The sequence below is a fragment of the Ambystoma mexicanum genome, chromosome 9 (assembly GCF_040938575.1).
Source record: "Ambystoma mexicanum isolate Mex_15411 chromosome 9, UKY_AmexF1_1, whole genome shotgun sequence".
NCBI classification, from domain to species: Eukaryota; Metazoa; Chordata; class Amphibia; order Caudata; family Ambystomatidae; genus Ambystoma; species Ambystoma mexicanum.
In genome coordinates this window covers 556,528,260-556,540,460 of record NC_090931.1, presented here as the reverse complement: position 1 = coordinate 556,540,460, position 12,201 = coordinate 556,528,260, and the positions used below count along the sequence as shown (strand labels likewise).

Sequence of the window (12,201 nt, the reverse complement as noted above, 5' to 3'; positions counted from 1 at the left end):
ACCTTCCGACCACCAAAGAACAACATTGTGGCATGGACACAAGAGGAACCTCCCAATGGCTGGTGACTTGTTGCCAGCAGGCATCCAGAATCTCAGGGACAGGTCGCATGCAAAGTCAGCAATGCTGCATGTGAGGGATACAAGAAGACATTAAACCCAGGGGTGACTTTAGAATACAGACCGATGCGACGGGCCACATTGACAGCTAGCATGCCTTTGCAAGAATGGTATTGACGCTGTCGGCAGACCGGATAGTGGTGCAAGGGACAGGGTTCCACTGAGGTCCCAGAGAAAAGCAACTGTTGGGAAGGCGTCACAACGTATTTGCTGTAGGATGGAAAAATCCCACCCAGGAGAGGCAGGTTTTTGTGGCCTTTGTGTGCTTGTGAGCCAGCAGGAGAGACAGGCCTTGATTAACCAGTCATCGAGGTATGGGTAGTGTGAAAAATCCTGTGGATCCCACACTAAAACCCTGCCTAAAAGCTCCTCCCAGGTGACCGGAAGAGGGCAGACGCTTCCTGACCCCAATGCGGGAGGATCACCTGTGCAGAGACCCAGGGTGGTGGGGTGATTTCACAGGGTGAGAAAGTATTTCTTCTTGGAGAGGGAGACTCTTGCCACTGGGTAAAAGGAGGAATTGTTTATTTTTATTTTAATATATCTCAACCTCCTACTAAAGATGGAAGGATAAACTCCCAGGGTATAACCCAGCAAACTGCTATATTTGAAGAACAGGTTTTTTGCCCGCCCCCCCCCTAAAAAACATATCCTCTCCAATGCAATGCCAAAGGTATACCAAAAGGGATGGTGCAAATGTGGTCTTTCCTGTCCGATCTGTCTCCAAGAAGGTTAAGCCCTATCATTCCTTCCAACATCATCAGGGGAAGTGAAAGTACTATCAAAGGTAGCAAGGAAATAAGAAAATTCCACTTCCTTAAAAAAAAGACTACATGCCCCAGAATCCTTCAGGGACTGATGAAGAAGAGGGCTAAAGAGATATGCAGAGGTAAAGGACAGGCAAGCAGGCCTAACAGCCTTTACCAGGGTAAGGCAATTAATATTAAGGGCCTGCACCTGAGGACTAACCCACCTGATGGGCATAAAAGGCTGCAGCTGGAAGGATCAGTAGAAAGGAGCCGAGAGGAGCTGGAAGGTCGGCAGCAGTAGCAGAAGAAGCAGAGCACGAAGCCGGCACGAAGCTTGCAGTTCACTAGAAAGTGTAACCCTGGAAGGGACGCCAGAGCGAAGAAAGAGCAGATTTCAATTGCAGGCTCTGAGTTGGTCCTGTGCTCACAAACACTGCTAGGCTGTGGCTGCATTGCAAGAGACTGGGAGAAACTGTCAGTCTTCCCAGGAGTGCCAATTGCTGTGAATGCAGAGCTGAAGCCGTGCATTTACCCGAGGCCTGTGTGCAGTAGCAAGCCAAGAGGAGCTGGAGAAAAGAAGACTCCATTATCGAGGCAGCATTGGAGACATCGGTACTGTGGAGGGGTGAGGGTCCCAAGAGAGCCTGTAGCAGCAGAAGTCAGAAAGTCGGGAAGTGGAAGCAGCCCGCAACTGTTGTGATTTTGGAGCCAGTGAGTGAAGCTCTGTACTCCTAATCACTTTAAATACTTTGCTGGTAACTGTAACCAGTAGAATTCGCACTCACGTAGAAGTTAAAGCGAGTGAAATTGTTCGCAGTCGTAGGAAGTGCTGTTTAACAAAGGAAATTTTAGCACGTGCTTGTTCAGCTTTAAGCAAAGTGTTTTGCGTAGGAAGAAATCTTTCCTTTTCCCATTGTTATATAACAATCATTACTGAAGAGGTCGCGTGTCTCCTATTAAGTTGTAGAACATTATCGATAATGGTTTAAGAAGCGTAGTCGACTTTCCCAAAGTGTTAGACGAACATTTCACATGAAATAAAAGTTGCGTATAAGAGACTGTTACCCTATACACGTTAAAGCAGAATACTGCCTGAATAAAAGGGAATGCATGCAAGTTTATAAGTTGAAGTTCATCATCAAAGATTGCATGTACCTAAATCTGTTTCTGGAGGGAAAACAGACTCTTGTAACACTCAGAACAAACATTTTAATAATTGCAGAAGTTGAAGTCACGGAAAGAAAAAGCATTACCCAAGCCAGTAGACAGCCTCCCTAAGGTTAAACTAGCCCACTTAAGAACAGAATACCGATTCCAAGTCGTTGAAGCTGTTACAAACCCAGAGTCCTCTGAGATAAGGTTGACCAGGCTGTTCAAGGATGGAAGAATGGCAATACAGCTTTGGGGTAACTACTGGAAACAGGAAGATTTACCTAAAGTTGGGGAAGGGAGCTGGGTTATTGTTAAAAGAACTAATCACTAATCTGTGAAGCTGGGACTGGTGAAGCACAGAGAGAAGCAGTCCAGGAGATCAGACAGATTTTTGTGGTCACTGCAAGATTGAAAGGAAAGGCACGGAGGCTGCCCTTTCTTATAAAGAAAGAAAAGTGCCTTCCCAACCTATAGAGGTCTTGTATAAAGTTGCATAAAAACATATTTAAAGCAAATTGTAGCAGACACAGTAAAACTGTGGTTGTTTATAATTTTGTCAGAACATTTCCAGTTGAAGTAGTAGTAGACTGAGGCAAAGGAGCCAGCTTTCACAGTATCATTTGTAGAAGGGAGTTGCTCAGGAAAAGCAACCCCCTTAGAAGAAGCATCCTGACAAATTGTATTCATGACGCTGTGGAGGTTACAAAAGAAGAACAGTTATTCAAGCTGTAGTAGTACTTTTGTTTCGACTTCTATCCATTCTGTCCTGGAAATAGGCTATCCAGGATTGCCAATGGTACTGTGTTCTTTGTGGAACTTGGAAAGGGAATATTTTCAGAAACCGAAAAGGAATAGTTACGAGTGGATTTTTGTTTAGGTGAACTTTTGTTTCTTTGGAACTTTGGAAGAAATTGGCTTTGGACATTCCTGGGGGAACGAGATCCACCCCGGAGAAGGAGAAGTCATCGTAAACACTGGTTATTTGCTAATCTCTTATTTCTGCTTTGTTTTGATTGTTCGATTGTTTAGAGTGAGGACCAGTTTTGTGTATGCTAGGAGATTTTCCTTTAGTTCCTAGACTAGGTAGGGAATTCGCTGGAGGGAGTAGGCTTAGTTAGGTTTCATTTGCACTTTTTCTTTGAAAATAAATGTCAAATACTGAGAAAACTACAAGCAGTTGTCCACTTCGCATTAGTGACCCCTCACAATAGACAGATATCGGACCTACAGAGGCGAGCAGTGGCTGGGGCCAGGCATTTTGTGATTACTGTTGGGGCACACTTGAGGCCAAAGAGTAGGGATTGGAACTGGTAGTGATGTCTTTCCAGGGTAAACTGGAGGCACGTCCTGTGGAGGTAGTGGATGGGGATGTGGAAATATGCATCCTCTAAGTCTAGGGACGATAAGAAATCCACTTTTTTCAACTATGTGTTGCAGTATGACCATCCAAAATGTTTGCAATCAAATGAACTTGTCGATGAAAACAGGAGGGCCAGTATGGGTCTTCAACAACCCGACTTTCTTCACAAGAAAGTAGCAGGAATAAAGGCCCCGGCACAACTGGGCGAGCAGGACGCATTCTACTGCTCCTTTTTTAAAGGAAAGCGTGGGCCCTGCGTTCTAGCGTGCAAAGCTGTCCTTCCTTTCTGGAAGATGGTGTGGTTGGTGGTCTTTGTACAAACTCTAGAGTATGGCCTTGTTGTAGAAGAGAAAGCATCCACTTGAATTGGTAATCTGTCATCATTGATGGTGAAAGGCACCCCCCATTGGACAGTCTCCTGGTCAGGTTTGTTTGCTGTGCTGGTCTCTCGCCGGAGAGGACCTGTAGTGTTGTCGGTTGCCCCTATACGACTGGGAACTGGCTTTGAAGAGGTCACCAAAAAGGAAGCATATCTATTGGTTCTGTAGGATTGGGAAAAAAAGGGTGATCAATAATCATGGGCAAATCTGGGACTGCAGGAATGAAAGGACTGGTATAGTCAGCGTTGTTACAAGTTTCCCAACAACCGAGCAGTGTCTGTTTTGATGGCCTGAAGGATAGCGTCCAGCTTCTTCCCAAAGAGGTCATCATCAAAGGACATATCTAGGGCCTTAGCCTGGACATCTGAGATTAAATGTGCAGCTTTCAGCCAACCATGGAGTTGCAGCACACCATTTCCCATCTGGCAAAAACCAGTATCGGCGAGGTAAACTACTACTGATATAGCATGGTCGTATGCAGCCTCACCCTAATGGAGTAATATGAAGGCTTCTTCCTTTCTATTGTCGGGCAGGAAATTGTGGCTGTGTCCCATCTTGCATCAGAGATCTCGATCGTATTGGGACAAATTGGTGAGGTAGTTTGCGGCCTTGATTGTAGTGGACGCAGTAGAGGGGATTAGTTTGCCAAAGGCATCCAATTGTTTCCCTTCCTTGTCCAGAAACACAGCACATGGAGAACAGGGGAATGGCCTACCTCTAGCGTGCTGCAGCAATCGCAAAGAAATCAGGACTGGGTTGGGTATGAGAGAATTTGGGGGCAGTGCCAGCTATCCTATATTTCCGGTTAAATCTGTCATTTTTAGAAGGTGCAGTTAACTGGTTTTTCATCTTAAGCAAAGCATAATCCCAGATTTCGGCCATTACAGGAATAGACCCCCACAGTCTTGCGAGTATGTTCTCTGCATTGATAACAGAAAACCCTCCTTCCTCTGTTCAGTGGGGAGGTGGTCAAAACATTTTAGCCCCCATGGACATGATGGTGTTAAATGTTCCAACTTCACCAGGAGGAGAATCCCTGATCGGAAGATACTCAGGCTCAATATCCGCTCGTATTAAATCATCAAACTCGTACGAGGACGAGGAATGAGTCGCAACCTCATCATGGCCTCCTGAGACAGAGTCTGAAAGATAATCTGGAAAAGGAGTGCTGATGAAAGGATGCGATAATGGCACCTAGGTGGAACAGGGAACTGATCCTACAGATGAGGAATGGAGGGAATTTGTGTCTGCAGTTACAATGCCAGCATTTGCAAATTGGATAACATGTCCATGGAGAGTTAGCGCACCTCTGGAAGAGCAGTTCAAGGCCCAGGTTGTGTGGGCAAAGGTGTTGCATGAAGTGACTGCGATAGAGGCATGATGGAATGGTCTTCCAAAAAAATCCCTTTCAGTCCCTCAACATCTGTGTCAATCATTTGTTCCAAAATGTCCTCTGGGAGCAAATTTGATGCTCTAGGCAAGACTGGAGGAACATAGCGCTTGAGAGTGAAGATCAGCTCTTTTTGTCTCTTTAGAAATCTATGTGCAGTAGGTAATGACTGTAGAAGTGCAGGTGTGGACAGAGTGGTCTGTGCCGGAGGCCGCATGGTGGCCGGCAAGGTGGTTGTACGTACAGTTGTAGAAGAGAATGTCAAAGTTGTGGACGACTTGGATTTGACGGGTTTGTCGATCATTGATGGGGAAGGCAACGATTGGCTCGACGGCCGTTTGAGCTTTGTGGATGAATGATGTGCCATGGATGATGGCACCTTAGATGCTGGTGGCGCAGTCAACAGAGGTGATGATGCCCTCTTCGTGGTCTTCGACAAAGCAGGCTGTTTATGCAATGAGGATTTATATGGTAAGGCCACCTTATCCAGGGCAGAACCAGCATTGGGGTTGGGGGTGGGGGAATTTCCTTTCCTTACCCCTTTCCCACAGGAAGCCTCCTAGTGGGATCACACCATCTCAGAAGAGAGAGCATGCTCTTGGGTTCTGCTATGGCATAGTGAGGCATTACTTCTGACGGATGCAGAGTTCAAGGCCAAAGTCACTTCATCCAGCCAAGCCACAAGTCTTCTGTGAAGTCTTTCAATGTTGCATTTGAAAAAGAGTGACAAACGGAGCATGAGAAAAGCTTGTGATCTGGATATAGACAATACAGAGACACCTAATACCGATCTTCAAAGTAGATGTTTTTTAAGGTGGCAGGTGAAGCATGGTTTTCTGTCTTTTGTCTGAGTCAGCCATGGTGGGGCAAGAAGAAATCCACAGGGCTCAACACGGGGGTGGGAGAGGAGGGGCGAGAGGGGGGCACATGGGTCTGTGCCCAGTAGGGGAACACCAAATGGGCATAGGGCTTGTAAACCCCAGAAGAAAAAGGTACTTATCTCAGCTTTCCAACAACATAAAAAGCAGTCTTGAAGGTTGTAAAATTCATATAAAGTAAATGAAATAAAAGCGGACAACTTGAAGAGGATACCCAATACTTGAATGTGCAGTAAAGATCTGAAGATGGCCAACAGAGGAGGAGCTGTGGGAGGTGCTGCCTATTGGCCGAGGGGTAAATGACCCAAAAGAACACTGAAAAACTAAAGTGATTGCAGTTCTTCATTTCAAATAAAGCTGCTTTAATGTTACAGAGGATTTCCAACATGACGATTGAATATTCACCAACATGGGAATCTATGAAAGGTCCAATGCTGGAAAAAAATCAAGTCCGCAAGGTTACTGCAGAGTTTGTATATGAGGAAACATACAAAAACTGGGCTTTCTAAAGAGAAGCAGGCAGCTTCAGGGTTGGGGGGTGGTAGGGAATAAAAACACACTGCCAACACCAGCTAGTATACATTTAAAAATGGCAGATGGGCCATAAATAGCTTTCGGCCGGTCACCTGAGAAAGCACCTGACCAGAAGCACATGAACAGTGGGAGATCTGAATAGGGTGACAGGATGGCATTTTGATGGAATGTTTATGCGAACACAGAAGGCCTAAGCTGTCCCTAAGCCTAAGATTCTCTGCCCTACTCTATATAAAGGAGAAACCTAAAAGGTTGCTCGTCAGGATGTCTTACAAAACCAGTCAAGTACTCCCTCCTGAATCGTATGCTAAACAGAGTTCTATCCCTACCACTACAAAGCAAAAACAAATTCAACAAAACAGTGGCTGGTTTCTTATCCCCACACTGCTCTCTCTATCAAAAGGGGGCTCCCTCACCCAAATTCACAGTTCAAGCTATTACACTGAATGTCTCTAACCTTTCTCGCCTTGGGTGCCTTGCCAGTCTATGGTTCATATCCTTTCCCTCTGGTATACCAGGGTTTTATCTCAGACTCTTGTCTTCTTTCCCTACTTTGGGACCCCGGCTCATATTCCCCACTCCAGGTGCCCCCCGAGGAAATTCTGGGTGCTCTCTTCAGCTGGGCACCTACTGGCCTTTATCTTGTCCTCGAGTCTCGTCTCTCGCAGCCGGCCCTGGGGTCTCGTCTCTCCACTGAAGCTTCTCGGTACGCCAGTTGTTCGTTTTTCGGTCAGCATTTGCTCCTCCGCGCACACTTCTGGGCCAGGTGCTTTCCGGCTCCTGGCCATGTAGGGTTTGTGAGCTTTGCGCAGGCTGTGCCGCAGCTTGTCTGCTAGACTTGGTTTAGGCTCCCTCTATCCTGCCACACCATCCAGGAGGAGGTTCCCGGGCTTCTACAGCTCTGCGGGTCTCCCTTCTCCGCCTTTCCAGTTTCTGATTGGCTCCATCTCCCACTCTGCTAGGGGATGGGACTATCCACTGTTCGCTCATCCCAGGCAAGGAGGGTAAATACAAAGAGTCAGAAACCATACCGGCCCTTTGTACAGTAAGTTTCAAATTGTCATACAGTTTAACTTCCATGTAACCAACAAAGATATTGGGATCTTAAGACAAGCAAGGATAACATACCCTTTTCTAGGGATTTCCTGCCCGGAACCGAGGAACATGCAGCAGGTACAAATTTGCCCAATGAAGATTACGAGAAGGGAAGTATCTTAATTTTTTGGCAAAGATAAGATGCTCCACATCCCTACTGGGAAGCAGCAGATCCTGAAAAGCTTGGACCAGAGAGAGTCCCCTTGAAAGTGTAATAGCAAAGGGTTGCAGGGAGGATGCCATGAGAAGATATAATCTGGAGAAGCATGAAGAGAACAGAAGAGAGAGACACTCATTAGGGGGAAAGAGGTGCTGGCTTGTGGAGGGAAACAATGGGTATGATCTGAGAAACAGTAAAGCAGGAGTGTTCATAGAGAATAAAGGTTTGCTTGGAAAAGACTGAAAAGTGTACCAGCTAGATGAGGGCAACAAGGGTACCCCTTACGGGAGTAGCATGGAATGTGGAACAGCAGTGAGCTTTGAAGAACTAGAGAAAGGAAAGGAGATTGTTTGGGAGAAGACTGAGAAGGGTACCAACTTAGAGGAAGGACCGCTCATTTCCCACATTGAACCACTTCTGTTAGCCCCATGTTTCTTCATCCAAGATGCTATCCCTAAAGGCTCTCTTCTAAACTGGTACCCTTTTTAATCTGCTCCAAATTATTCTCATGTGTTTTATACTTCAGGTCTTCCTTTTCTTTCACTCTCCCCACCTTCTTCCCAGTTGTTCCCTTTGGAGAGAGGAACAGAAGACTTGAAGTATGTAGAGAAGATAGGACTATTCACTTGCTGAATTTGCGTTTCTCCTAAATTGGCCAATTTATGTAAAAATCCCTAATAAAATGTATGTTTTAGCCCAAACCACTGTGTCGCTCCTCTCTTGATCCTACTCCACTTTGTGCCACCAGACAGTTCTTGAATGCAATGGAAAATCTATATACATTGTATACAGTATACAATAGTAAACCAAATGTCCAACCAGACAATTCAGAATTGTGCATGATCAATAGAGATGATTTTCTTGAATGGGATTATCTACTTAAAAAGCTGAAAAGTTAACACTGGAGCAGTCTTTACTGAACAGCCCTCACTCTTGAACTAATAAAGCAACTGCCTTTAACAGTGGTGCTTACTTCCTCAGCTGTGGCTCCCATTGGCTACACCATATATTGTTGATAGATGTCACAGTGGAGTCAGGCAGCAGCAATGACTGCATAAAAATACAGTAGTACAGATAATTACTAGGTGCAATTGTGTCAACTGGCACCAACAAAATGCTTAACTTCTAAAAGAATACAACTGCTCATGAAATGCTCCAAACTCCCACTGACATTTGAGTATAAACTTTGGAATCTTTCAACATTAGGGACCCAGTGAATTGAGTTTGCTGACTACCAACAAGCCACTCTCTTAATTGATCATCCATCAACTCCATAAAAACGTCTCACCACATCTAACCCTTCAAAGAGTCCTAAAACCACCTTCCCCACCCATTTCTCAGGACACTCCAGAAATCTAGAGGGCATCTTCGTTTGTGTCAACCTTTCATTTTTTTTTACAATTCAAATGGCTGCCTACCTTTTAACTCGCAACCTCACCAAATGTCACCACTTGGCAGATAAACCACCTTATATGTTTCATGCAAATGGGGGGTACAAAGACAAAAAATGAAAGTAAATCTTAAGACAAAAGATAATCTCCTATTAACGGTCTTCCTTTCCTCCAAACATGGCTTACATTTTTAAGAACAATTTCAGCAGCCTACAAAGAGTCACCGGTTAAAGTGTGATGTTCAAAGCTTACCCTCTGAGGAAACATGGCAATCTCCCTTGGCACCATGGTTACTGTCTCCACAGTCCACTGCTCTTCGTAGCGACAGACTGCTTGCTCCTTCAGGCCGACTGGGCTTCGGTAAATTACCTTTCTTGCTTGTTGCTAAAAAGACATTTTTAGCACATGTCAAGAAAAAATACTTTCACTTTATGTTTGAAATATTTATAATCTGGATATCTCAGAATAGTAACACTTTGCATATATTAAAAAGGTGATTTAGAGTGTGCACTCATTGCAGCAAACATGAATGCACGTTTTGCACAAAAGCTCTATGGCCAATGTGGCAAACAGTAAGCATAAAGCTATTCGACGCAAGAAAATGTAATTTGTCCATCTATTCGAAATTTGACATTAAAAAAGTTTTGGTTAAAACAAAATCATGTTTCTTGTGTGTATTAGTACCAGATCTGCAGCACTTCTAAGTAATCAACATACACAGAAAGAGTCATCTATTGCAGATTTATCGCTAGAAAAAGGCCTTCAGGAGTAGACTGAACTCAGATATTTACAGTTGTTCAAAGTGCTCTAAAATCATGGATGCAAGACTGCTCCTTTACAGGATCTCCTTTGCTTCCCTCCACTTCCCCACACACATTGAAACCATGTTTCGAATGTGCCAGAGCAGAGAACTGCACACTCAAAGAACTATAATAATGTTATGAAATCGGGAATGTAACGACTGAACGAACGTGGGACTGCAATTATCAATTTTAGGAAAGAACAAATCCAGAAGCCTCAACAAAGATGACAAACTTATTAATTCATTTAAAGGACACGGTCCTTCCACAAACTCATCTACAGAACTATTCCCGCAGGAGGCAAAGGAATCCTATAGGAGGTTGACTATGGTAGAAGTACAAGATTCTAAAGCGTTGCTTGATCAAATCATGCCTCCTCACCAAACAAGAACTCCTGACATTTTCTAGCACAATTATGCAAGGAAGCTCATGCATCTACTTAGCAGATTTAAACACAAGTAGCAACGTAGTTGCTATCTTCTAGCTGGTTACTGTGGTAAATCAGACATAGGAGTTGTACTAGAGGACATGTTTGGCTCAGATGGATAATTAAAGCAATTAAAGAAACCTCCTCTAATCCTGGTCTCTATGATGGATTCCTTATGCTAGAAAACAACAAACTGGTGCTCATCAAGAAGTCTCGTACAAATTCTGTCCTCTGTCCAAACCTACGGTAACCTACCATCTGCCCAACTACAATGAAAAGAAAGAAATAGAATATAAGCTTCATCTTAGTATAGGGTTAATTACCCCCCCTTAGTGTTGGCTGGTTTTCTGATCCCCACCAAAGAGTTCTCAGTCTCGTCCAGCTCTTGGTTTCATAGATGGCTTCCAGTAAAACACAATGTATCTCAATTGTTCTTTTGGTTCAGCTAATGGGCCTTATCAGGTAGTCTGAACAGTCTCTGGTTGATCCTTTCTCCAGGGATATGTCTGCTTGACCTGGATAGGTTGGTATTTACAACAAAAGCAAAGTTAATTTGCTGTTCCTCCTGGGTTGTGGTGTTTCTCAGCCCCAAGTGGGCTACTGGACTGCTAAGCCCTCCTGTGGTTATTGCTTTTCTCTCCCCCCTTCTGGGGTATTCGTATTCTCAACCCGGCATGGGTTACAGGACTGTTCAGCCCGGTTTGGATTGTTGCTTCTGTTACCGCCTTTCAATGTATTCAGCTTCTCAGCCATGCATCAGCTTCTGGCTTCTTCAGCCTGAAGCGTGGTCAATTGATTCTCACCCCCTCCTTGGATATTCGAGTCATTAAGCCCCATGTGGGCTACTGGCCTGCTCAGCCCAGTTTGGTCGCTTCTTTCACCCCCTCGCAGTGCATTGGGCTTCTCAACCCTGCATGGACGTCTGGCATCTTTAGGCTGGCTTGGTTTGTTGCTTCTGTAAATTGGCAATTGCCCAAAGTAATCCAAAATGAATGCAAATATCGGCTGGAAGAATCAGGCAGCTCTGTGGAACTGAACTGAAAAACAACTCAACACGCCCACACTGCGTAGCAATGTTTATAGCTAAAAATCCTAAAATTAACATGTTCTACAAATGCAACAATAATTTTAACATTTCCATGGACTACTCGTCATTAAGGCCCTAAACAACACTAGACATTAAATTCGACATATATGAATTGAACTATTTTTTAAATCCAGTTTATTTTGAGCATTGGGGAATGTGTATCCTGACACCAGGTGCATAGCCCATCTGCATAACTGCTTTTATATTCATTTTTTCAACATGTTCCAATGCTGCTCACACACGTCCTACGTTATACTGTTTGTTGACGCAAAGTGGGTTGTATTGGTCCGTTAGTTCCTCTTTTAACACCTTGCCTACACCATTGTATGACTTACAAGTATCAATGCTGTATAATAATTGTCGCATCCTGCAGCAAGTGAAAATTGATTTTCTCAGTACCAAGGACTTTCTGATATTGGTTCTATACTAAACATCAGTACTGTGATAAATGTCTTGCCCTTATACATTGAAATCTACCATGCAGAGAACAACTAAAACCATGTCGCTTCTGGATACACAACTTTTAGAATCAACGACTATAGCATCCGTGGGTTCTCTCTCAAGAGGGATTTTAACCCCCTCTACCAAAGGAAAAGATATTAGACTTTATATGGGCGGTAAAAAGCCTACTATATTTACTGCACAATGAGAAAAACAAGCCGACGCCCCCATTACTTTAGC

General features: G+C 44.2%; 1 protein-coding gene across 5 annotated transcripts in view; it reads right to left on the bottom strand.

Moving 5' to 3' along the window:
- Window positions 1–12,201, bottom strand: part of TRIM37 (tripartite motif containing 37) — a 1,981,866-nt gene that overhangs the window by 294,653 nt on the left and 1,675,012 nt on the right. For all 5 annotated transcript variants that reach the window (XM_069615157.1, XM_069615154.1, XM_069615156.1 and 2 more), the window contains one exon: window positions 9,459–9,590. In XM_069615157.1, the coding sequence (XP_069471258.1) occupies window positions 9,459–9,590 (132 nt within the window). The remainder of the gene's footprint in view (window positions 1–9,458; window positions 9,591–12,201) is intronic.